This window comes from Theropithecus gelada, chromosome 4, assembly GCF_003255815.1.
Source record: "Theropithecus gelada isolate Dixy chromosome 4, Tgel_1.0, whole genome shotgun sequence".
Lineage (NCBI taxonomy): Eukaryota > Metazoa > Chordata > Mammalia > Primates > Cercopithecidae > Theropithecus > Theropithecus gelada.
In genome coordinates this window covers 13,524,114-13,550,481 of record NC_037671.1, presented here as the reverse complement: position 1 = coordinate 13,550,481, position 26,368 = coordinate 13,524,114, and the positions used below count along the sequence as shown (strand labels likewise).

The 26,368-nt window shown below is 45.1% G+C and overlaps 1 protein-coding gene across 1 annotated transcript in view; it reads right to left on the bottom strand.

The window, feature by feature from the left end:
- The window catches only part of GCNT2 (glucosaminyl (N-acetyl) transferase 2 (I blood group)), a 74,147-nt gene extending 50,686 nt beyond the window's left edge, over nt 1–23,461 (bottom strand). Inside the window, exon 1 of the mRNA XM_025383874.1 lies at nt 21,833–23,461. Coding sequence (XP_025239659.1) covers nt 21,833–22,751 — 919 coding nt within the window. The 5' untranslated portion in view covers nt 22,752–23,461. The remainder of the gene's footprint in view (nt 1–21,832) is intronic.
- Nucleotides 23,462–26,368: the final 2,907 nt, after the last annotated feature.

Below are 26,368 nucleotides of genomic sequence, written 5' to 3'. Positions count from 1 at the left end.
AGTGATCCACCAGCCTCGGGTCTCACAAAGTGCTGGGATTACAGGCATGAGCTACCATGCCCGGCCCCATTTTATTACTTTACTAGATCAATATCTCTAGTACTTACAGAGATCAAACAAGTTAATGTCTATTAAAAGGCTTGAAAACTGTGAAGAAAATAGGCCAACCTAGCTTTCTTTGAATATAAGCAGAATACAAACATTTAATGAAACAAATAGAAATGGATTAATAGACATGTTATACATATATTCTGTACATTCTATTTAAAAAGGCATTTCTGAAATGTTTATTTAATATAACGGGTTTTTTCATTGAGGCACTGTTTTTAATAGCACAGTATACAGAGATAACAGATTGGGATAACAGTTTTATAAGACTAGAGGTTAATATTCCTCTTGTGAAGAGGTAGCCTATGAATCAATAAGAAAAGGTAAATAACCAAAGAGAAAAGCAGGTACATGACAATCACAATGCATGACATCACATGACAATCACAAAGTACGTGACAATCACAAAGCAGAAAAAACTAATGGCCAATGAACATATAGAAACACACCCTTTTCACACTAGAGGTCAGAGAAATTCATATTAAAACAAAATTATGCAATGCGGTAAATTCCTATAGTTTGATGTTGCTTCAGCATCCATTCTGAAGATAAGCTGGACTTTCTCAAACCAGAAGCAGGACTTAGTCAACCCTTACTTAAGACAGTTTCCAGTTCTCCGCCTCCTCCCAGTTCCTCAATGTGGTTAATCCAGATATCTGCCTCAAACAAGTGCTCAAAAGTGATGATCTTAACAACAACAACAAAAAAATGGATCTAAGTTAACTTCATTTTTGTATGCTTATCCTTTTCAATGTTCTCTCCTCCACAAGAATGTAAGCTCTATGAAGACAGGGGCTTCAAATCTACTCTTTTTTCCTTTTTTTTTTTTTTTTTAACTTTTAGACAGAGTCTCACTCACTCTGTTGCCCAGGGGCTGGAGTGCAGTGGCTCAATCTCGGCTCACTGCAAACTTCGCCTCCTGGATTCAAGCGATTCTCCTGCCTCAGACTCCAGAGTAGCTGGGATTATATATAGAAGCGTGCCACCATGTCCAGCTAATTTTTGTGTTTTTAGTAGAGATGGGGTTTCACCATGTTGGCCAGGCTGGTCTCGAACTCCTGACCTCAAGTGATCCACCTACCTTGGCCTCCCAAAATGCTGGGATTACAGGTGCGAGCCACTGCACCCGGCCAGCTTCATCTACTCTCTTTTTTTTTTTTTTTTTTGAGACGGAGTTTCACTCTTGTTGCCCAGGCTGGAGTGCAATGGCATGATCTCGGCTCACTGCAACCTCTGCCTCCCAGGTTCAAGCGATTCTCCTGTCTCAGCCTCCCTAGTAGCTGGGATTACAGGCATGTGCCACCACACCTGGCTAATTTTGTGTTTTTAGTAGAGACGGGGTTTCTCCATGTTGGTCAGGCTGGTCTGAAACTCCTGACCTCAGGTAATCCACTCGCCTCGGCCTCCCAAAGTGCTGGGATTATAGGTGTGAGCCACCGCACACGGCCCTTCATCTACTCTTTACCACTGAAAATGGCAGTGCAGAGCAGAGGTACCCAACAGATATTTCTTGAATGAGGTCAATCAACTACAGAAGTTAGAAAAAAGACTACAAATAAACCCACTTTTGGATGAATCAGTGAGGGGTGGTCATACTGGTGGTGGGTTAAATCAAGGAATAAGCGTTTGCAAAGCGCTAATTTTAAGGCACACCTCCTACCACCACAAAGTTAAAAAACAAGGACCTGGCGTTTGCTTTAAATGGATTCAATAGGCCGGGTGCAGCAGCGCACACCTGTAATCCCAGCACTTTGGGAGGCTGAGGCAGGTGGATCACCTGAGGACAGGAGTTCAAGACCAGCCTGGCCAACATGGTGAAATTCCGTCTCTACTAAAAATGCAAAAATTAACTGGGCAGGGTGGCAGGCACCTGTAATCCCAGCGACTCGGGAGGCTGTGGTAGGAGAATCACTCGAACCTGGGAGGGGAAGGCTGCAGGGAGCCGAGATCCACTGTACTCCAGCCTGGGCGAAAAGAGTGAAATTCCGTCTCAAAAAAATAAAATAAAATAAAAATAAACGCATTCAACAAACCAAGGAAGTCGAGTTCCTTAACTTGGCCTGTGAGCACTTCTGCTCCTGGGGCTCTGGGCAGACTGCTCGGTGACCTACCAGGAAGGAGGTTTCCCTAGCATCTCGCCAATTCCCAGGGCGACAGAGCCCACTCTGCCCACTTTGTGGCTGAGCTCCCTGGCGTCAGGGAGTGGAGTCACTTGCCTGGGATGAGAGGAGGCAACTCCAGGAGCCGCAGGGGGCGTCCGAGTGCAGAGCCCCACCCCCTGCCCTACATGGCTGTCACCTCCCTCACACTGCACAGCAGCGCCCTGGAGCCAAGGTGTGATTTCTCTCCATCTGATGTGCAAGAAAGCCTCAGGGAGGTCAAGTTGCTAGGCCATAGTCACACGCGCCCAATTCTCACCAGCCTCCTGAGTGCTGCTTTTCTATTTTTCATTTTCATGTAATTTTTTAAAGATGAGATCTCACTCTGTCACCCAGGCTGGAGTGCAATGGTGAGAGCATAACTCACTGCAGCCTCGAACTCCTGAGCTCAAGAGATTCTCCCACTTCAGCCTCCTCCTATAGCTGAGACTACAGGCACTTGGCTAATTTTATTATTATTATTATTATTATTATTATTATTATTAGACATGGGGTCTAGCTATTTTGCCCAGACTGGTCTTGAACTCTTGGCCTCAAGTGATCCTCCAGCCTTGGCCTCCCAAAGTGATGGGATTACAGGCTTGAGCCATTGTATCCAGCTTCCTGAGTGCTTCTGAGCTCCTGCTTAACAACACTTTACCCCCTTTTCTGATTGCAGTGATCTCTCTGAATCCCGGTTCTTCTTTCTATGTGTGTCTCTCTGTCTCTCCCCAAATCTCTTTCTGTCTCTGTCCTGTTCGAAGGCCCTCTCTCATTTTGGAGCTCCCCAACCCATTCCTCCTACCTCCCCCTAAGTCTTTCCATTCCACTCTCAAATGCTTCTTCCTCTGGATCCTGAATTCCAGCCTCCTGGAATAGGTTTTCGTTTTTTTAATTAACTATTCTGTGCACAAAAGGGCAGGCTTCAATTATCTAGGAAACTCACAATTATGACCAAACTGTTACCTCAGGTAACGTGAGGCAAATATATTTGCCATGTGATTCTACTTCAGTCTTCAGTGTTTCTTCTGCACAGGACCGTGCAGTAGGTATTTAAAGCTGTGGGCCATTCACTAGGTCTCTGTTGCAACAACTCAACCCTGCTGTTGAGGTGTGAAAATAGCCGTAACAATGCATGGCTGTGTCCTAATACAACTTTCTTTACGGATCCCGAAATCTGAATTTCCTACAACTCTTCATGTCACGAAGTTGCTTCTTTTGATATTTTTTCAATCATTTGAAAATGTGGCCGGGCATGGTGGCTCACGCCTGTAATCCCAGCACTTTGGGAGGCCGAGACGGGCGGATCACGAGGTCAGGAGATCGAGACCATCCTGGCTAACACGGTGAAACCCCGTTTCTATTAAGAAATACAAAAAACTCGCCGGGCGAGGTGGTGGGCGCCTGTAGTCCCAGCTACTCGGGAGGCTGAGGCCGGAGAATGGCGTGAACCCGGGAGGCGGAGCTTGCAGTGAGCTGAGATCCGGCCACTGCACTCCAGCCTGGGCGACAGAGCGAGACTCCATCTCAAAAAAAACAAAAAAAACAAAACAAAAAACAACTTAACGGCAAGATTCTTGCCAAAAGAAATAATGCGCGTATTGAGCACATTAAACACTCTAAGAGCAGCTAGCTTCCTGAAACGCGTGAAGGAAAATGACAGAAAAAGAAAGAAGCCAAAGAGAAAGATGCCCGGGTTCAACTGAAGCGCCAGCCTGCTCCACCCAGAGAATCACACTTTATGAGAGCCGGTGGGAAGGAGCCTGAGCTGCTGGAACCTCTTCCCTATGAATTCATGGCATCATAGGTGTTAAAAAAATAAAAGACCTCTGGACCGTAAAACAAACAAACAGGCAAAAAACATTCTTGGCTCAAGGGCAGTACCAAAATAGGCAGATTTGGCCCATGGTCTATAGTTCCCTGATCTCTGCTCTAGATTATAATCATGCTTCCCCCATCCTAAATTTTGCAATTTGGGGATCTTTACCACCACCTGTAATTTCTGTGTTTTTCCAGATGAGGAAGTGTGAAATGAGGGAAAATAACAGTGTTGAGCATCCCTCTCCCCACGCCCCCTTTACACGCACCATCTGAGTTGCAGTGCAAAGGGGTGGATTTATAGAGAATGTAGGCAAGTAATTTATACTCACAGCCTCAGTTTTCTTTTCTGTAAAATGCAGGTAATAGAAACTACTTCACAAGGCAGTGAGAGTTAAAGGGGATGGTAGGTATATAAGCACATGCATATAAATGTGGGCACATTCCTGGTGCCCACCAAAGCTGGTTTCTGCTGGAGGTGACAAGGAACCCATGAGTGGACAAGCTTCTCTTGGCCAGTCCTAGATATGCCAGGGCAGAGTCAGATGCCACCGTTTAAGGCAGGCTGCAGAGCCACTTTGCATGCCTCCGTTTCCTTTCGTCTTCTATAGAATGGAGACATTAAGAACGCTGACCTCATAGGGTTCTTAAGAGATTGAAATAGGCCAGTATATAAAAAGAGTTTAGAACAATGCCTTGCGCGTAATTAGTACGTGACAAATCTCCAGACATCTCTCTCTGTCGCCAAACCCAGCTCATCTAGGCCCCTGAGCACCCTGACCACCTTCCAGGGTAGGTTTAGTGAAGCAGAATGGCTGGTGTGCAGGGGTGGTTCCGTCACCTGAAATATCCCTAAGCACAGGCAGAAGCCCTCAAGGCCACTGTTGTCATGGGCAGTCTCAGCCCAGTGTGGGGGAACTGCATTTCATTCCCAATTGCAGCCTGGTCTTTGACGCTGCATCTGACTTGGTTGCTCCAGTGAGCTGGCCTGCTGGTGCACCTGCAAAAAACCAATGATGGGGTCCATATGTGGCATGGTGGTGAAGACCACTGCGTTTCAGTGGAAGACCACATTTAAATCTGGCCCTGCGGTTTGCTAAGGGGCCCTGAGAAAGCTTCTAAAAATTACTGTGCCTTAGCTTTCCAATTTTTAAAAGGCCGTAGGAGAAAGCCTATCCAAGTGGCGGAAAGTAAATCTAAGAAGCTTTCCATGGCTTCTCTGTCTGTTACACCACCTGCCCCCACCCCAACTTACCTTGCTCTTCCAGGGTCACCCTGCTTTTCTCTACTTCCCTAGCAACCCCACTGGGAGAGAAAGTTTCTTTCCCTTCTGGTGTTAACTGCCCAGCTGTTAACACTAAATACCCAAGCAAAGATAACAACAACAACAACAACAAAACCCACACATGAAAACTTTATCTTTGACTATATCCTGTTAAATTTCAAGGAACAGCATAGGTAACTATTTGTCTTTCTGCGCCGAATGTCTCATCCGAGAAAAAAAAAAGATTAGAAATTCCAAGAGACACTATTTGACAATCTAGCTGCTGCCAGAGATCTATATCTAGAACATCCCGTCCTTTATATCTTCCGAACACTTTCAAATAAATGGAAACAAAAGTCTTAAAATAGAGATAGGCAGTGATTTCTTCCAACTTCTAATGTTAATAGCCCTATTAAATTCTGGACTCATTTTCAGTTTACTCAGTCCACTCTTACACTAGCTCCTTTCCTACAGAGCCAGCCATTTGCCTGAGTTTGGACAGTTTGTTAGGGCAGAGGGCTTGGATAGATCCCAAAAACCAGATGTTTCTTCTGCTTTCCCAGAAATTAAATCAGGAACAAATTTGCCTCCAAGATACATCCTGTATTTGTACCTAACTGGAGACAATTTTTGCATTTGACGCTCTCACTGGGTAATATAGTTTTAAGTTCACATTTTATATTTAGCCATCTATCTTTTTATTTTATTTTATTTTATTTACTTATTTATTTATTTATTTTTCAGATGCAGTCTTGCTCTGTCGCCCAGGCTGGAGTGCAGTGGCACAATCTCAGCTCACTGCAAGCTCTGCCTCCCGGGTTCACGCCATTCTCCTGCCTCAGCCTCCCGAGTAGGTGGGATTACAGGCGCCCGCCACTACGCCCAGCTAACTTTTTTTGTATTTTTAGTAGAGACGGGGTTTCACCGTGTTAGCCAGGATGGTCTCGATCTCCTGACCTCGTGATCTGCCTGCCTCAGCCTCCCAAAGTGCTGGGATTACAGGTGTGAGCCACCGCGCCCGGCCTGCCATCTATCCTTTTAGATGACATCCTTAAACTCTATCCTCTCTCCTAAAAAACAATCGGAAAATCATTATCAATGGAATAGGTCCAGTCCGGGTCCACTTTGGATGGGGTCTTCACGACTGATATTGTAGCTTTGATTACTACCCTTCAATGTGTTGTAACCTACATAAATGAGTGGTTTCAAGTATCTTTTTCTTTCCAGGTTATTGATCAGTGCTGTTCTGTGGAACATAAACATATTGGGCACTGAATTCTTCATCCTGACATGGAAAGGTGAGCAGGAATGGGGTGGGAGGTGCTTAGGGTGATCAACTGTCCCGGTTTGCCCAGAGCTGAGGGATTTCCCAGAACACGGGATTTCAGTACTAGAACTAGAGAAGCTTTGGCAGACCAGGGAGAATTGTTCACTCTAGACAGCATCAGTCCTAACCACTCCCAGACAGACAATTACTACTGAAGGTATTACTGATTAGGGATATACAATAACTGCTCAGTGTGAAAGGAAAAGAAACATTCAAATCATTATCTCGGGGGTGTGGAGGGGGAGGCATGCAAATCATCACTAAGTCTATAGTGCGGAAAATCTCTGCGTGATCCTTCTTCACATTTCCGTGAACCACTGAGGCATGGGGACAAATGATTAATATTCGTGAGATGGCTTTACAGTGAACCCAAAAGAATGCATTTAAATTATACCAACTACACAGATGTTTTCCAGTGGGTATAGGAAGGTGTTGGTAACAAACAATAATGGGAGAACATAAAGAGATAATAATTTCTACTATAGGGCTTGGCGCAGTGGCACACACCTGTAATCCCAGCACTTTGGGAGGCCGAGGTGGGTGCGTCACCTGAGGTCGGGAGTTCAAGACCAGCCCGGCCAACGTGGTGAAACCCCGTTGCTATTAAAAATACAAAAATTAGCCAGGTATAGTGGTAGGTGCCTGTAATCCCAGCTACTCGGGAGGCTGAGGCAGGGAGAATTGCTTGAACCTGGGAGGCGGAGGTCGCAGTGAGCTGAGATTGCACCATTGCACTCCAGCCTGGGTAACAAGAGCAAGACTCTGTCTCAAATAATAATAATAATAATAATAATTTCTACTATAGCATTACAGTTTCTAAACACCCCTCCCTCTATACCACGTGTAACTTGAGAGATCTTCTTTCAGTATGGGGTGAGATTAATACAAACATATGGGATTGTAGGGATGGAATGCTCATTCTAAGCTTTGTAAGAAATAGGCAGTGAGGCTAGAAAATGTAAACTCATTTTAAGGAGCAGGACAATCAGCCAGCCACTTGATCTCTCTGGCTCACAATCTCCAAATTTGTATAACTCGGATTAGAGGATGCTCTCTAAGGCCCCTTGTGGTTTTTAATGCTGTCATTATTTTAGATTCAGCATAGAATAAAGATGAGGCTGTTTTTAATGGGAAGACTGTACTTGAGAGGCTTGGTTTAGATTGAGTACCTGACAAACAAAGTCCATAAAGTGGTAGGATAATGGACCAGAGATAAATCTAGAAGGCTTAGAAGTGGGGAGGAAGCTGGTTAACTGCAACAGACCAAAATCCTGGGAGAGAAGAAACCAGACAGGGACGTGTTCAGCCTCTCTAGGACATGGCCCAAAACTTCGCAAGGACTTCAGGGTCTTGGGGACAGTAGTTTTCACATAGGACACAAGAGGGGATTTGGACTCTAAGGCAGGAGGGCCTTTTTCAGTAGGCCCCCCAAAGAACCTGAAGAAGGAGCTCAGACTTGGACCAAGAGCAGAATTAGATTTTCAGTGAAGGAAGAATTATGTGAAGATTGGGTCTAAGGAAGGAGATGGCTAGAAAGAAAATGAACCAGGAAATGTCCAGAAGAGAGGGCCGGTGGTAGCACGAAGTTAAATTTATCAGGATGACATGAGTATCTCCAGCTTACTCAGGAAAGACTGAAGTTGTATCCTCCGATATTTTCACAGTTAAGTTCTGATCTTTTAAACCTGGCTGAGGAGGAAGGTTATGGTAGAATACATTTCACAAAAGTACAGAGCTGAAGGGCAAAGCTTCAAAAGCGCAACTCCCATCCATCCATTCTCCAGAAATGTGATGTCAAAAGGAGACACAAGGTAAGTGGATTCAGGAAAAGCCTTCTGCCACTCATGGCTTTGTCCAGAAGCACTTAAGAAAGAATGCCACATGCTGGGTGCCGTGACTAATGCCTGTAATCCTGACACTTTGGGAGGCTGAGACAGGTGGATCATGAGTCCAGGAGTTCAAGACCAGCCTGAGTAACATGGCAAAACCCCATATCTACAAAAATTACAAAAATTAGTTGGGCATGGTGGCGCATGGGAGGATCGCATGAGCCTGGTAAGTTGAGGGTGCTGTGAGCTGTGATCACGCCACGTACTCCAGCCTGGGTGACACAGTGCAACCCTGTTGAAAGAAAGAAAAGAAAAGAGAAAGAGAGAGAGACAAAGGAAGGAAGGAAGGAAAAAGGTAGGAAGGAAGAAAGGAAGGAAGGAAAGAAAGAGGAAGAAATCAAAGAAAGAAAGAAAGAAAGAAAGAAAGAAAGAAAGAAAGAAAGAAAGAAAGAAAGAAAGAAAGAAAGAGAGAAAGAGAGAGAGAGAGAAAGAAAGAAAGAAAGAGAGAGAGAAAGAAATCCACATGAGGTCAGAGGGTGAGAGAAAGACAGGTGCATGAGCAGTCCTAGCATCGAAAAACTACATTGAGAAATGGTTAGAAAAGCAGTTAACATATTTTTGCTTAGGGCATAGCTGACACAGCAAATGGTCCACTATGATGGTGGCTAGACCTTGGGTTGAAGAACAGCCTGTCTGGAGCAGATGCTGCCCCCAGGCTGGGCTCAGAATGAGAAGCATTCCCAAAATAAGCAGGATGCTTTGGAAAAACTGAGTGGGAGAGAACTGTCATTGCTGATGCCCAAGAGCAGAGGAGCTTTTAGGAAACGTCAAAGAAAAATTGAACATGGGCCAAGTGCAGTGGCTCATGCTTATAATACCAGCTACTTGGGAGGCTGAGGTGGGAGAATTGCTTGAGTCCAGGAGTTTGAGGCTGCAATGAGCCAAGATCACGCACTGCAATCCAGCCTGGGAGACAGAGTGAGACCCTGTCTCAGAAAACATAGCTGAAAGATACTGTTGGAAGTTGACCCTTCAGGATTTGGCAAAATTACCCGGTGTGGGTGTGTGTGTGTGTGTGTGTGTGTAGTGGGGGGAGCAGGTGGCAGGGGGTGATGTAGGTGGTGATGATTTGAAGTTGACTGGGCAGCAGTGCTGTGGGGCACCAACATCCTAAAATTATTTCCATTTGATTCAACTCAATAAATGTTTCCTGTCAACTCACTGAATGCTCACTATGCTAGGCTGCCAAAACTACAAAAGACCTCAAAGACATAGTCTAGTCAGGGTAATATGATATTCACATTAATAATGATAATGCAAAGATTCTAGAATGACGTAAAAGCATTACAACAGAGGTTTATAAAGGTATAAAATTGGGAAAAAATGAGATCAGAAAAAGCTTCCTAAATGACACACCAATGACATGATGTGTTACCATTGAATGACATACGATTAAATAAGGCCATTATTTAAATGGAGGGATGGAAGACAATGGCCCAAACAGAGAGGGTGACATGAAGAAAAGGACCTATGGCAGGATTACAGGCATGGTGGCTTTTCTGAAGGGTCCCTTTCAGGGAAGGCAGCAATGGGAGTTGATGGTGGGGTAACACAGGTAATACTGAGGGGATCTCCAACAGGGAGATTTTGACATCCAACCTGCCATGTTGAGATGTCTATACTGAATAATTTAACAAGTTGTTGACACTCACTAAAGCTTTTGGACTTCTTTTTCTTTGAGATAGCATCTTGCTCTGTTGCCAAGGCTGGAATGCAGTGGCGCCATCATAGCTCATTGCAGCCTTCACCTCTGGGGTTTTTCTTAGGGCTATGTCGTAAGAAGCAAAATATGTTAAGAGTGTTAGAATGGTTTGAAGAGGGAAACTCGGGCCAGAGAGACCACTTGGAATGAGTCTGACAATAATCTGCTTGACAGGTGTGATGGGCCAGAGTTAAGAACAGTAATGATGAAAACAGGAAGGGTAGAACTTGCTAGAAAACTCTCACAGACAAAATGTACAGAATGTGCTGGCTGGATCTGGGGGTACCAGAAGGGGGGAAGTTGACTGACTTGAAGGATGGCCATACCATAGAGACTGTGAGTGGAAAGCTGGGTGTGTGGGGAGTAGGGAGGGGTCAGTAGGCACTCGTGGAAGCTTCGAGAAGAGATATCCAAAAGATAAGGAGATGTGGCAGAAGGCCTGGGAGCTCACCGTAGGGAAATGAATGGTCAGTAATGAGGTGGTGGTGAGAAACTGTAGATGTAATGAGATCACCAAAGGGGAAAGAACTGCAAGAGCCACAAAGTAAACTGAGGAAAGAACTGAGGAGGATGTTTCCTGAAAACATTTCTTGAATTCTGAATTTCACTGAGAATAGTGGCTCCAAAACTCAACTGATAGCTAAGTCTCATTTCAATAGTCAGTAAGTAAGATGATGAACAGAACAGAGCTCTTCATTTACACTCAAGTTTTTCAGTGAGGGATTATAAAACCCCTTTATAATTGGCAACGTGATCGCCTTTTCATCATCCTGAGGTTTCGGCTGAGAGTTCGAGGGCAAAGTCAAAATTCCATGATAAATTTTATGGCTTCCATCTTTGATAATTCTCTTGCTAGCACTTTTAACCCTATCTGCCTTTCTCAATAACAACTTCCAGAAAAGATCGATTCTATACATTGCATTGTGGACAGGAGACAGAGCACTGGATTAGAAGTAAGAAGAGATCAGTTTGTGCCCTGGCTCTGGCAATTATTAGCTGTTCAATACATCCAAGAAATATGTACAGTAGCTATACATCTTACACAGAGGTGAGGTTGCAGAGTCAATGAGTAACGGGAAAAAAGCCTAATAGTGAAAATTCCTCTAGAGACATCCTTTAGGAATGCACCACATTCCAACATGGTCAGTCTTCCCTTTAATCTCTTTTCTTTTCCTTTGAGATAGCATCTTTCTCTGTTGCCAAGGCTGGAATGCAGTGGCGCCATCATAGCTCCTTGCAACCTTCACCTCTGGGGCTTAAGTGATGACCCTCCCACCTCAGCCTCCTAAGCAGCTGGGACCCCAGACACGTGCCACCATGCCCAGCTGATTTTTGTATATTTTGTAGAGAGATGAGTCACTGTGTTGCCCAGGCTGGTCTCCAGCTCCTGGGGCCAAGTGATCCTCCCACCTTAGCCTCCTGAGTAGGTGGGAATACAGGTGTGTGTCACCAGACTTGGCCAATTTTATTTTACTGTTTTTTTTTTTTTGTTGAGATGTGGTCTCACTATGTTGCCCAGGCTTATCTTGAACTCTTGGGCTCAAGTGATCCTCCTGCCTTGGCCTCCCAAAGAGTTGGGATTATAGGCATAAGTCTAGCCTTCCCTTTAATCGGGGTCCAGTTGGTTGTTTCTTCTAATGAGCACTAGGTGAAGAAGTTAGTTTGAGCAGAGGAGCTATGTTATGAGATAGACATATACAGTCCTTTAACATTAGTGAGCCCTGGGAAGCAAACCCCATCAAGAGAATGAGCAGAATCCTTGGCTTACTCTGGACCCCACTCATTGGGTGAAATGAAGGGCAGGGTAGCATGGACAACACCATTTAAACCCATATAAAACGTGTGCATGTGCATGTGCATGTGTACATGTGTGCATGCATATAATCAAGTTTGAGTAGGTTAAACGAATATAAGTTGGGACTCCATCATCTTGAGTACTGCTCATGTGCCTGGGGTATGCTAGGTGTAAACAGAAATAGGCCTGTGCAGCTGCTGCCCTTGAAACCTAGTCTAAAAGGTCGCTAGGAATACACAACACAGCACAGCAGAACTGATATGGTTGGGCACAGTGGCTCATGCCTATAATCCCAATGCTTTGGGAGGCCAAGACAGGAGGATCACTTGAGGCCAGGAGTTCAAGATCAGCCTAGACAACACAGTGAAATTCTATCTCTATAAAGATTTTAAAAATTAGCTGGGCATGGTGGCACCTATAGTCCCAATTGCTCAGGAGGCAAAGGCAGGAGAACTGCCTGAGCCTAGGAGGTCGAGGCTTCAGTGAGCCATGGTGGTACCACTGCACTCCAGCCTGGGCCACAGAGCCAGGCCTTGTCTCCTAAAATTTTTTTAAAACATAAAAATAAAAAGACCAATAATAGTACAACGTGGTATAGGAGTCCAGAGGAGTGAGAATTAGGAAAAGAATTTTACAGAGTGTGACTCTAAGCTGAATCTTAAAAAATAAAAAAAAAAAAAGCACACATCAGTCAGATGCAGGAGAGGGAGGAAGCGCATCCGGGAGGCTCCCGGGAGACAGACTGCGTGTGTCAGGGCAGGAAGGCTGGGAGTGGCAGAACAGGGACCTGCAAGTTATCTGGGGAAGGGCGCAGCTAGAGAAGTCACTGGAAAGGCCAAGGAGGCCAGATCTCGAGGAGCTCTCTGTGTTTGGCAAAGGCGCTGGGATGTTACCCACACAGCGAAGGGGAAGGGAATCCATAGACAGTTTCTAAGGAGGAGAGGGATGCAATTGGATGATCATGAGTGCATGTTACAAAGGTCATCCTGTCACTGTGGAGGATGGATTAAAGCACGGGTCAGGGAAACTAGTTAGGAAGAAATACTACTTTAAGAGAAAGAAGAGGAGTAGACGACAGCACCAGAAGTGGCAAGTGTCATGGAGGAGTGACACTATCTTGGCCAGTGGTATTGGGGTAAAAGAATTCACCAAGACAGTTGTAGGTAGAGAAAGGTAGATTTTTGTTTGTTTGTTTGTTTGTTTTGTTTTGTTTTGTTTTGAGACAGAGACTTGCTCTGTCGCCCAGGCTGGAATGCAGTGGCACGATCTTGGCTCACTGCAAGCTCCCCCTCCTGATTTCACGCCATTCTCCTGCCTCAGCCTCCCAAGTAGCTGGGACTACAGGTGCCCGCTACCACGCCCGGCTAATTTTTTGTTTGTATTTTTTAGTAGAGACGGGGTCTTACTGTGTTAGCCAGGATGGTCTCGATGTCCTGACCTCATGATTTACCTGCTTCGGCCTCCCAAAGTGCTGGGATAGCAGGCATGAGCCACCGCGCCTGGCCAAGAAAGGTAGATTTATGCAAGAAAGTAGGAAGATACATTGCAAGAAGGCAATGGGCAGGCCAGCGGAAGCTGACTGCAAAGGAACAAAGGCTTGCTGGAGATTTTATAGGATAGCGTTCATGCTGAAGAAAGCTTTGTGCAGTACTAACAACACCAAGGTTGCAGGGAGCTAATGTGCAGGTGTCTGGTGATAGCTGGTCATGGGGAAAACATGAATTATTTGCTCAGGAGGCCGTGTCCTGGACCATGAAGAAAGGCGGACTTGCAGCTTCTCTGCTTTCCCTCTTCGCTTTTCCTTGATTCCACCAGCTTGAGTCCTTTTTCCTCACTAGGACTCCACAGAAAACAGGCCCGTGGCAAGATCCAGTTTGCTGAGTGTTTACTCTGTGCTCAGCACTTGCCCACGAGCAGAGCACTGCCAGATCTGTTTTTCTCTGGCCTCCTGCAAGGGCCTGTGTGGTTCATGCACTGCCTGCCTCATGCCCAGTCCAGCTGTCATCCTCGTTTGCTTTGCCATGGCCACATGGGCTGCTTTTCTGCCTCTGCAGACACCAGGCTCACCCAGGACCCTTGCAATCCCTAATCCCTCTGCCTGGGACCTCTTTCACAAGTGCATGGCTGGCTCACTCTCATTTTGGGAGGCAGTTCATGTGCTACTGTTACCAAGAAGCTTTCCTGTCCCATTTCATCTACAGTAGGTTGCTCCCTGTATATTTCCCTGATAGCACTTCTCATCATCTCTAATGATCCGCCTTCTCTTTCTCTACTATTTATTGGCTGTCTCTCCCTTCTAAAATGTATCCTCCATGAGGTAGGGGCCTTATGTATCTCATTCACTACTATTTCTCAGTACCCAGCAAAGTGTCTGTCTGGGTGCTCCATAAATATTTACTAAATGAATATCCATTTTATAGATGAAAATACAATAACAATAACTAACTCGTTTAGACCTTACATATTTGCTATCTATTATTATTGTCCCGTTTTACAGATGAAGTCACTGGGACACAAAAGTTAGGTACTTTGTCTGAGGTCACACAACTTCTAAGTGACTGACCGGGATTCACGTTCAGGCCGTCTGGATGCAGGGTCCAGGCTTCTGCCATCTGTGCCGTATTGCGGTGCTGAGACTAAAGTTGACAGATGTCAGGGACACATGGCTGGTGATGGAGGAGCCAGGAGTCCGACCTGGTTCTCTCTGACTCTGGAGTCTGAGCCTTTGACTCCTACACTCCAGGAAGAGCCAGATCAGCAGGGATGAGGGAAGAGAGAGCTAAGGGAGAGATAGAATCCAGCCCACAGTTCTGAGCTAACAGAGAATGGTATCAAATTCAGGGACTTGCAAAGGGGAGAGTCTGAGTTTAGTTCAGAACATGTGTAATTCGAGGGGCCTGCCGCACACATCCTGTACTCTGTTTCCTGCTTTTGGAACATGGCACATTACTCAGCCCCTCTGATCCCGTCTTCACATTTGCAAAATGTGGATTTAAGTACCCACTGGACAGGATTCTTGTGGAGATTCAACTGAGATACTCTAAACCCATAGGCACATGTTCAGTAAATGTTAATTGCCTTCATCTTTCCTGTACCTCTGCTCACATGAAAAAAGCCAAAATCTCCAGGAAAATGGGCTGAATATCAGGATGAAAGAGAGTTTTTGACTATTTTGCAAGCTAAATAAGATTTAGAATTAGCTAAGTTTCATCTTCGGAACACTCGCAGTAATTGCAATCGTTCAATGAAGAATTCATTAAACTGGGTTCAATTTAAAATAAGCGGATAACATGTGCTACCTCATTCCCTTGGATATTTCTTTTTATTCTGATTTCTTGTTAGGCATACGCATTATTTGTCTTTGGACAAGTCAGATAGATAGATAGATAGATAGATTTTTTTTTTTTTTTTCGAGACGGAGTCTCACTCTGTCACCCAGGCTGGAGTGCAATGGTGCGATCTCGGTTCACTGCAACCTCCGCCTACTGGGTTCAAGCGATTCTCCTGCTTAAGCCTCCTGAGTAACTGGGATTACAGGGTCCTACCACCATGCCCAGCTAATTTTTGTATTTTTAGTAGAGAAGGCATTTCACCATGTTGGCCAGGCTGGTCTCGAACTCCCGACCTCAGGTGATCCACAGGCCTCAGCCTCCCAAACTGCTGGGATTAGAGGCGTGAGCCACCACGCTAAGCCATGTCACATATTTTCATCTTAAACTTTCTCATCTGTAAAATGGGAACAGTCCCCTTCTTATGGGGTTTCATAAGAATTAAAGGAGATAATGTGTAAGAAATTTCCCTTGCAAATTAAGTACTGTCCAAATATAATAGAGTGGCATTATTATTAAGCATGTTTTTATGAGAGAAAAGGGTACGGTTAGGTCAGTTAAAATTGTTCAAGTGGTTAAAGTCGTATCCACCCACACACCCATATGCATATCACTAAATCTTGCCCCTCTAATATCACAGGAGGGATGTGCTTATTTGTTTGTTTGTTTGGAGACCAAGTCTCACTCTGTCGACCAGGCTGGAGTTCAGTGGCGCGATCTCGGGTCACTGCAACCTCCACCTCCCGGGTTCAAGTGATTCTCCTGCCTCAGCCTCCAGAGTAGCTGGGATTACAGGCGTGCGCCACCACACCCAGCTAATTTTGTATATTTAGTAGAGGCAGGGTTTCACCATGTTAGCCAGGCTGATCTCGAACTCCCGACATCTGGTGATCCGCCCACCTCGGCCTCCCAAAGTGCTGCTAACAACCACCAACCCACCCCGCCACCCAGTGTAGGACAAGGGGTATCCAGCAGCGGGCCTGTGCTTCGCTCTGCCCAGCGTCACCCTGAGCAGCCTCCTCCACCAAAGCCTGCCCCTAGCCCTTGGCTTCAGGGTAGGAAAGGGATCCAAGAAACGCTGGTGAGCATTCTTCACCCCTGTGATTTGTTTAGGGATAGGAATTTGTTTTTGTGGGTTTTTCTTCTTTTTTTTCAGAGAAGGTCTGACTCTGTCAAGCCATCCTTCTGCCTTGGCTTCCTGAGTAGCTGGAAGTACAGGTGCACACCACCATGCCTGTTGAATAATTTATTTTTTGTAGAGACAGGGTCTCACTTTGTTGCCCAGGCTGGTCTCAAACTCTTGGGCTCAAGGGATCCTTTCGCCTGGGCCTCAAAAAGTGCTGGGACTACTGGTGTGAGCCACCGTGCCCAACCAGGGATGGGAATTTGGACCAAGCAGGGCCAATCTGAGGTCTCCCTTAAGCTGCTGCTGGAAGTCTCAGGAAAAAGGGTTTCTTGTACTCCAGGAGTAACCACTGTGAAAAGCAAGTACACTTGGAGATACTTCTGGCTTTCTGGGGAGAACTTGCGTGATGGAAGCCAGCACAGAGATGCAGAGAGACAGAGGGACCATCTCGACCTGGCTGTACCCATCAAGGGCCCATGCCCAGGACTGCCCCTCAGACCTGGGCAAACAGGGACAGTTGGTCACTCCACAGGGAGACGCCCTAGCAAGAAAGGGTCCTGAGCACACAGTTTCACTCACTGATCCAGCTTGACTGGGAGCTCCCTTGGGCATCTCAGATATGTGACCCAGTAACTTCTGGTGCTTATTTAAGTTCCTTTGACTTGAGTTTCTGACACTTGCAGCTGAAAGAGTCCTAACACCCTCCCAAAGAATGTGCGCATATAAATAAAAGTCACAGTTAAAAAAGCAAAATAAATCAAAGTAGGAAACGCGGTATTTTTAGAATTAAAAAATAAGGAAATGGGATCATGTGGTCCCTTCTGAGGTCGAGAGAATTTGACAAAGGGGCTCTGAAAAAAAAAAGAAAACGTATACAAAATGGAAAAAGGAAACGAGACAAATGAAAACATTCTTATGGAGGAAAAAGATCATGGCATGAGAAAGGTCAGAGTAATGAATGAGCAAAGACTCCAAAAACACACTGAGTGCAGTGAGGAAAACAAGGGAACTGAAGCCAGAGTGGGGTAGCTCTGTTCCTTAGAGACGAAACCACGCCGAAGTGTAAGAAGACAATCTAGCCATGGGAACGGACTGGGAAGAAGATCAACCAGCTGCCATTTGGGTACATGCTGAACAATTTCACAAAGCGTAAAGCAAAAATCTAAATGGCTTCAGGTGCTCTGCCTTGGGGAAGGTAGGCAGATGAAAATGCTGGAAGAGCCGGGCACAGTGGCTCACACCTATAATCCCAACACTTTGGGAGGCCGAGGTGGGCAGATCACCTCAGGTCAGGAGTTCGAGACCAGCCTGACCAACATGGAGAAACTCCGTCTCTACTAAAAATACAAAATTAGCCAGGCGTGGTGGCTTACGCCTGTAATCCCAGCTACTCAGGAGGCAGGAGAATCACTTGAACCAGGGAGGTGGAGGTTGCAGTGACCCGAGATCTCGCCACTGAACTCCAGCCTGGGCAGGAAGTGTGAAACTCCGTCTCAGAAAAAGAAAGAAAGAAAGAAAAAGAAAATGCTGAAAGAATAGCCAGAAGAGCTAGAACACATGAGCTCTTCTTAAAGTGACTTAGAGCAATCATTACAAAGATCAGAGATGTTACAAAACATAAGGGCGCACCGGAAGTCAGGGGAAGTTACTGCTGTCACAGCCTGATGCTCTGTAGGGTGGGTTGGAGAAATCTGTGATCCTGGAGAATTTCCTTTGAGAATGTGGCCAGAAAGGAGGCAGCTGGACACTCCATCTGTGCACTAGCCACACAGAACAGAAGGACGGCCACTCTACCGGGTTCCCCTGAAGAGGAGTGTGAGACTGGGGCCCCTAAGGACCTCTTTCTGGCCTGTTCCATCACCATTTCTAACAGTGTGGAGGGAGCCTAATGGTTGAAAACCAAAAGAGAAGTCACTCTCAGTTGAAAGGCACCAAGAAAAAAAAAAAAGGCAGTGTGAAGCTCTGTGATTTAGTGCTACTTCTATGAATATCCCTTCTCTTCAGTCTCGCCAATTCGAACCGATTTTCACTTTGTTTTCTGAAACTATCTAATCTAAGGTACTAATCATTTTCTTGGTCATGTTGCTCTTGGGGGTGTTTTGGGAAACCTGAAATGCCTGCACAGGGTCTTGCTAACACATTTTAATTTAAGGTGTTTCGGAGAAAGGGAGGCGGTCGCTTTGAGGGAAGAAATGAACAGCACCACCTGCGCGTGCACGTTGGCAAAAATATGTTTACGCTGTACGTACAGAAGAATGTTTCCCCTTAAACCATGACATTGAAAATAGAAGAGCTCGGCCTGGCGCGGTGGCTCCCGCCTGTAATCCCAGCACTTTGGGAGGCCAAGGTGAGCAGATCGCCTGAGCTCAGGAACTCGAGACTACCCTGGGCAACACGGTGAAACCCCGTTTCTATTAAAATACAAAAAAATTAAATGGGTATGGTGGTGGAGGCCTATAATCCCAGCTACTCAGGAGGCTGAGGCACGAGAATCACTTGAGTCTGGGAGGCAGAGGTTGCAGTGAGCCAAGATCACACCACTGCACTCTAGCCTGGGCTATAGAGTGAGACTCTGTCTCCAAAAAGAGAAAACAGAAGAGCTGATATTGATTAAAGGCTGTGTGGTTATATAAGAACCAGATTCACATGCCAAATCTTAAATCACAAAGAATGCTCAAGTGTAAAACCATGAGAGTTACTCGAGTGTGGGATTAGATTTTCCATTGCCTTTGAAGGTAGAGAGAGGCACCGCTCTGGCTAGAGCATTTGAAGATTTGTTTGCTGTAATTCACTTGTAATTTGTGAAGGCCCTACCTAGAAGCAGGATATCCTTTCTCCCTGAACCAGGATGTTGCCCAGAGTCTAAGAAAGGAAAGAGACAAAGCCCCAGGACATAGCACGTTATCCTGAAAGGCATCTCTTGCAGAATCAGCCATGACAGACCACTGACATGGGCCGTACTGGCCTTTCTCTCCAGGCAGTTGCTCTCTGGAGGAGCTCTTGCCTCCGATTTCTGCAAGGGAAATGGGATGCACTTCCCAAAGCTGATGGGCAGTACATGATCCAGGCTCACCAGCACTTCCGCCTTTCTCTACAGATTCCTAGTAGCAGCGTGCAAGGTCTTTACATTGTTCTAGACATTGTGTCTTCTGCAAAGAAAAGTATGTGTAGGAATGAAAGGGGTCTTTCTACCTGGGTTCCCCATTTTGTAGCTGGAGAGATTTGAGGTCCCATGAGGTTCTGTGATTTACATGGGGTCATACTGTTGCAGTGAGAAGGCAGAAGCCAGCATGCCATGGCATAAACCTACAGCAAACAAGGTGTTCTCTCCTATACCCATCTAGATACCATTCTCTCCTCTACCTATCTAGATGTCATTCTCTCCTCTACCCATCTAGATAGCATTCTCTCCTATACCTATCCAGATATCATGCTTTTGGTCTCCCAAGAGATCAGAAAGGGGTAAGGAAAAAAGGGGAATTCTTTTTCCCTTGATTTTCTTATATTATTTGACATTGATAAAACTGACCAGGCTTCTGGCAAAGTAACCACAAATATTTACATTTAATAGAAACCAAAACCCATGTTTTTCTTAAAAAAAAAAAATGCAACAGTTCAGACTTTTGTTAACTTACGAAATGCCCTCATCTCAGCACAATACTTAAGGAACCACTTGACTGGGACCCAATTGTTACGAATTTTAAAGGAAGAATGAAAATAGAAAGGGAATATTTAAATATGAAAATCAGCTCCTAAGTACCTAATACTCCTCAATGATATGCAAATGGTAGAAACAACAGATTAAGGGCGAAGAGAGGATGAACCCAGGGAGGGGTAGGTGCAGAAAGAGTGTGCGCAGCATACGAGTGAGCCCCCTTCACCAGACAAGCCACTCTGGGATTCAGACACCAGCCATGGTATTTTCCAGAGAATGCTGGCGTGTTTATTGCCCAGCAGGCCCTGCCCTGCAGCCTGAGAGCACCTACGAGCCTTTCCAAGTTGGCAACCCCCCAACAGCCAGAACAATGATTGCTTTTCTCTTGCTATAATAATGCTGTCTAGTTCATCAGAGATCCATTTTGTATTTTTCATTGAGTCCAAAGCACGTTGTTTCCTTCAGAAGAAATCCTATCATGTTTTATACACTTTAAAAAACAATCGGTCTGGTAAATTAGTAAAGATAGGAAAATTCGGAGAGGAAAGCAATGAGTTTCTCCTAGAATCTCATTATTTTATCTGAAATAAAATGTATTTTTAAAAATCCTATACATATAAAATGGCACATGCATGAGTCCAAATATTTCTCGGCTGAATAGTGTCTTACAGAGACAGCTCTGGTGCCATAGTAAAGCCTCATGCTTTACCATTCATTCACTCACTCACTCATTTATTCATCTCATATATACTTATTGAGCATTTACTCTCTGTTCTAAGCACTGAGGAGCAGTTAATGAGATAGAAAATAACCCTGGCTTCATGGAACAAATGCAGAGAAGACCTAGAACAAACCCATGCAAATAGGTAAATATCCTAATTCCGCATGGCGAAAAACTCTTTAAAGGAAAAGCAGGGTGGTGTGCTGGTCAATGAGGGGGAGTATCAGCACTGCTGACACCTGAAAGCTGAGATCTGGCTAAGGGGGAGGAGGCTGTGGAGGCCTGGAGTAAGCAGGAGGGTGGCCAAGGCAAAGATCCTGGGGTAAGAGCAAGCTTGACAAATTTAGGGGAAAGAAAGAACAGCAGTGTGGACTAATAGCTATTGTGGTAAAGATGTAATACGATGATGTGTGCAAAAGAACTTAATGGACCACAGAGTGATACCATGGAAAGGTATTACTTAGTACTGCTAGAACATGTGAATTATCACATAAAGAACATCATTCTGGGCCAGGCATGGTGGCTCCTGCTTATAATCCCAGCACTTTGGGAGGCCAAGGCGGGGAGGATAGCTTGAGCTGTGGAGTTGGAGACCAGCCTGGGCAACATAATGAGACCCTGTCTCCACAAAAATTTCTTTAAAAATTAGCCTAGCGTGGTGGCGTGCACTTGTAGTCCCAGCTACTCAGGAGGCTGAGGTGGGAGGATTACTTGAGACTAGGAGGTCCAGGCTTCAGTGAGCCGTGATGGCGCACCTGCACTCCAGCCTGGGCCACAGAGCAAGACCCTGTCTCAAAAAAAAAAAAAAGAACATCTTCTGCATTTAGAAAGGACTAGAGCGAGAACTACATGTATTCATTCCAGTTTTCATCTTCTACTTCCTAATAAAAAGTGGCTGGTTATTCTAAAGACCTTTCAAATATGACACATTTCTTTTGCGTGAAATAGAGTTGTACGTACCTGGAATCCTATTGAGTGTCACCCAGAAATGCTCATCAGGACTGAAAGTGTCCTTGGACCACTGGAGCAAATCAACAGCCCGTGGGTCATGCAGAACAAAGTTGGCAAACTCTCTTGACAGAGCCACATAGGCAGAGCCAAAGTAAATCGTGAGATTATGGGGGGGAGGTGGTTTCAACGCTGTTGTTCTTATCACATATGAAAGCTCTTTGCCCAGGTGCTCTTGGTGGACATATTTAGTCCGTCCAATTGCATGAGCTGGGGGCAGCACCCCTGGGGTGATATTTTTACCTTTAAATCCTTTCAGATACTGAACTATTTCCTTGTTGGTTTTCAGGGGGAAGTCTTGCCCACAGGTGTTGATAACGTACTTCCATGAGACCTCCAAGGCAGAAAGATCTTTGATGCAGTTCAGGTCAGCCTGGAGCCTGGAGATCCCACCATAGACAACCGGTTCCATCTTGGAAGCCAGAAAAGCGTTTGGGAAGCAGCTCAATAGTTGCTCCACCGCATCTTTAAATTCGGTTGTTGCTTTTTCATCCACATGAATACAGTAGATATTTTGGGGCATGTAAATAGCCCTGAAGAGCCTTGCAAAGGTGTCAAAGTGATGATGGATGACCATTATATACGCCAAGGGAAAGTCATCTTCTTCCTTAGATAAAGGGGCTGTGATGTAGTGGCTCTGGGTCAAGTATTCCTTGCAAGAAGACTTCTCATGGATCATTAGTTTGTTTTTCCACAGGAAACGTGTTTTTCCATTGATAAAAGATGTGCAAACTTGAGTCAGCATCAAAGGGTCTGAGATATTTAGCCTCTGGAAGCTTTGATCTCCCCCAAAATTGAACACAGAGAAGACGATAAAAATAATTACACTAGAGACAGAAATTACAAAGAGGTAACGCATTGATAAAGGCATGCCTCAAAGAGGGGTGAAATGTCAGAGACCGTCACAATCTGTAAGTCTTTGTTCCAAACTCACTCGTTTCCCTGAGTTCTTATTTTGGGACATACTCCAGTCACTCCTGCCCTGTTGCAGACGCTGGGAATTGATTCCGCTTCATCCCGCGAGTCCAGCTGCTGTCTCTGTCCCCGTGCCGATATTACAGCCAGATCCCGCCTCTCTCTCAAACCTCCTTTGTTTAAATCCCCGTGGCAGGTTGCTGAAGCCCAGCCTTCCCTCCTCCCTCTGCCTCCCCGTTTGCATCTGCTAGCTGTTTGGCTAAAACTCCGGTAACTCTCTTTCCCCCGGCAGATTTAGTTTCCCAGATCTCTTGTCTTTCATTTCCCATGCCACCCCCGCCCCCTGGTTATTGCCATTCAGGGAATGAGCGCAGTGAAAGCCAGAGTTGAAGTGATGAGCTCTGGCAGGCGTGCTGCTTCCTGCTAGTCCCCTAGCAGGCGGCTGGACTTGCCCTCTCTTGTTGTTCGTGGCAAGGATCCACAGCCTGGCCTCTCGGCTCTTCCAGCGCAACCCACGGGATAGAAAATAGCTTCTGTTTTCCAATGCGCTGTTTCATGAAACCTGACACAAGCGACATCTCAAATAGAAGAAAGCCTCATCCACCCCAGCTCCATTGTAATGCTTTTTTGGCCCCACCCCACTGTTTTTCAAAACAAGAGCTTACTGGAGGAGGAGTTCCTGTCCCAGGGGGTCTGAAATTGCTGGGGCACCTTGGGCTCCACACTGAAACGAACCCCTCTCCTCTCACTTCCAGCATCGGCTGTGGTGTTTGTATTAGAATACTGGGGTCAAACGAACAAGTCGTGAGCTACATCCACTGAGTTAGATGAGACCTTAGAACTTCATGGGAAATCATTTGAATCTTGGTCACAAATGATGCTCAGACAGGGGAGCATCATTTTTCTTTAGGAGTAGAATACGCAACAACCTAATATTTAAAAGCATTATTCGGAAGAACAGCTTGGGACTGGATTTTTCTTTATCATAAATTTTAGATCATTCTCTTTGCTCTACTCCATAGAAGACACTAAGAATTAGATTGATCCGCTTTCTCATTTTCTTGTTTTCTACTTGACCTAAAAATCCATCATGACATTGAATGCTCAGAAGTGTCATATGCCTGCCCAGTTAAGCTTATGGACCACCTAGGAAGTGAATGTTGTTATCCCCTATTTGTAAATATAGTGGTGTTCTGGCCAAGGAGTAAGTATCAAGCTGTTTTACTTGGAAGGTTCTTGCCTTCAGCTTTCCACTTTCCCACCAACTAATTTTTAATGAAATGTAGATGAATGCATTTTATGTGGTATCCTCTTGAAATGGCTTGCAAAACACCAACTTAACCATTGACTGCCTGCCCATTTCCCCTCACTGTTTACCTGACCTAAACAACTCAGTGCCTCAACCCCAACACCTTCACTACCCCACCCCACGAAGAAAGAATGTCCTTAGTGCACATTTTCTTCCATTTGAAAAGTCTCTACCCTGCCATGAATGGAATTGATAGGACAACACACGGATTCCTTGCCTTCACAATGGGCAGGAAAGCCAGTGCTACCCTCATGGGATTCAGGGCACCCTGAACTCCCACAGAATGACACATCATTTCCTGAGCACGCTGTCGCTTCCATTCTTCTAGCTCTCATTGTTTACATTTTTCATGACTTTCCAGCTTGTACATTATTTTTCTCCCTCCCTTACCAAAGTCTGCTAAATAAACTCTCTATATAACCCAACTCTGGATTTTTAGAACAAGTAGAAAACAATAAAATGAGAAAGCAGATCCATCTAATTCTTAGTGTCTTCTACGGAGTAGAGCAAAGAGAATGATCTAAAATTTATGATAAAGAAAAATTTAATCCCAAGCTGTTCTTCTTCTGAATAATACTTTTAAATATTAGGTTATTGTGTATTCTACTCCTAAACAAAAGAGTGATCTTGTTTGGCAAAGACTTGTGGCTAGAATGAATATTAAAATAGTTGCAGTTTGACAAAGCATTCAGTGCACATAACTTAATTTGGGCAACAGAGTCTGTTTACATTATTGTTTCCAACTGGCCAATAACATGGGGGTTTGGATTTATACAAACTTAGGAGACAGATATTAATAGTATTACTATATTAAGAAATATAGACACTAACCAAATTAGGAATGTTCATGATACTTCTGTACTCAATCCAGTACTTCAAATGGCATTGTTTGTGTGTTGAAAAATACAGTCGATTTTCCTCCCAGCTCTTTTGTCTGTCCTTGGCCCAATTTTCTCCACTCTCAGATTCCGGTATTAAAAAATCTTGACAGGAGAACTTTAAAAAAAATAACTTACCGTATTAGAGGAAGACTGTTACCTGTTACCTTTCTTTTCTAATAGGCTGTACAACCTGCTTATCCAGACACTATGCACTTTTTTGCTACTGAGACTGAACAAGTCAGTCCTCCCAGCCTGCCTTTAACTACAGCTGAGGACAAAGTTGACACTAGCCAGCCATGCCTTGTCACTCTGGATACAGTTATTTCCAAACTAGCCAATTAATCAGGCTAGACATGTTAACACTCCCCTGGGGCCATCTTAGAGGCTTTCTCTGTATTCCATTCAGAAGTCTTTTATTTTGCAGACATAATTTGAGGTATGTTTGCTTTTTCTTCCTTTGAGGCAGTGTCTGACTCTGTCACCCAGGCTGCAGTGCCGTGGCGCCATCACGTCTCACTGCAGCCTTGACCTCCTGGGCTCAAGCAATCCTCCTGCCTCAGCCTCACAAGTAGCTGGGATTACAGGCATGTGCCACCACGCCCAGCTAATTTTTGTATTTAAAAGAGATGGGATTTCGCCATGTTGGCCAAGCTGGTCTTGAACTCTTGGGCTCAAGCGATCCACCCACCTTGGCCTCCCAAAGTGCTGGGATTACAGGCGTGAGCTACCACGCCCGGCCTATTTAATAATTGTTTTTCCACTTAGGATGATATGTAGAACATAGCTCCAAGTGAAGACAGTATCCTTTCTTTGAAACGACAGAGGACTTAGAATCTGAATGAATTAAAATAATCATAATCAAAGGGGGAAAAGATTGCCTCCTCCATGTGCTCAGCACCTCTTGGCTTCCCATCTGAAGGCCAAGGTGCGAAAGGCCTGGGGAAAGCTGAGTTGGAGGCAAACAAAACTGAGAGTTTGCTACCTGCCAGGCTAAGTCAACCAGTGAGGGAGGTGGAAACAACCTTGCATAATGCACTAAAAATCTGGGACTTCATCTCCTTGCCAGAGGAGCACCTCCAGGCAAGGCGTGCCAGCTGGAGGAGGATTGTGTCCACATTCCCTCATGCATCTTTCCTCTATTTAATTACATGTATGAATGCAAACTTCATTACACCCTCATAATTGTTCTGAGACTTGTTTGTCTATTGTCAAATAACCACCATCCTTTAGTTGGGAGAGGACTTGAGGGGACACAGGTTTGAGCAGCAACACTAGACATGTAAAGTTAAGTGAAAGCAAAGATGGCACCGAGAAGACTGGCTCCAAGAGAGTTTGTTAAAGTGTCGAGAGGCTCAGCTGCACTGGCAGAAAGGTTAGTTAATG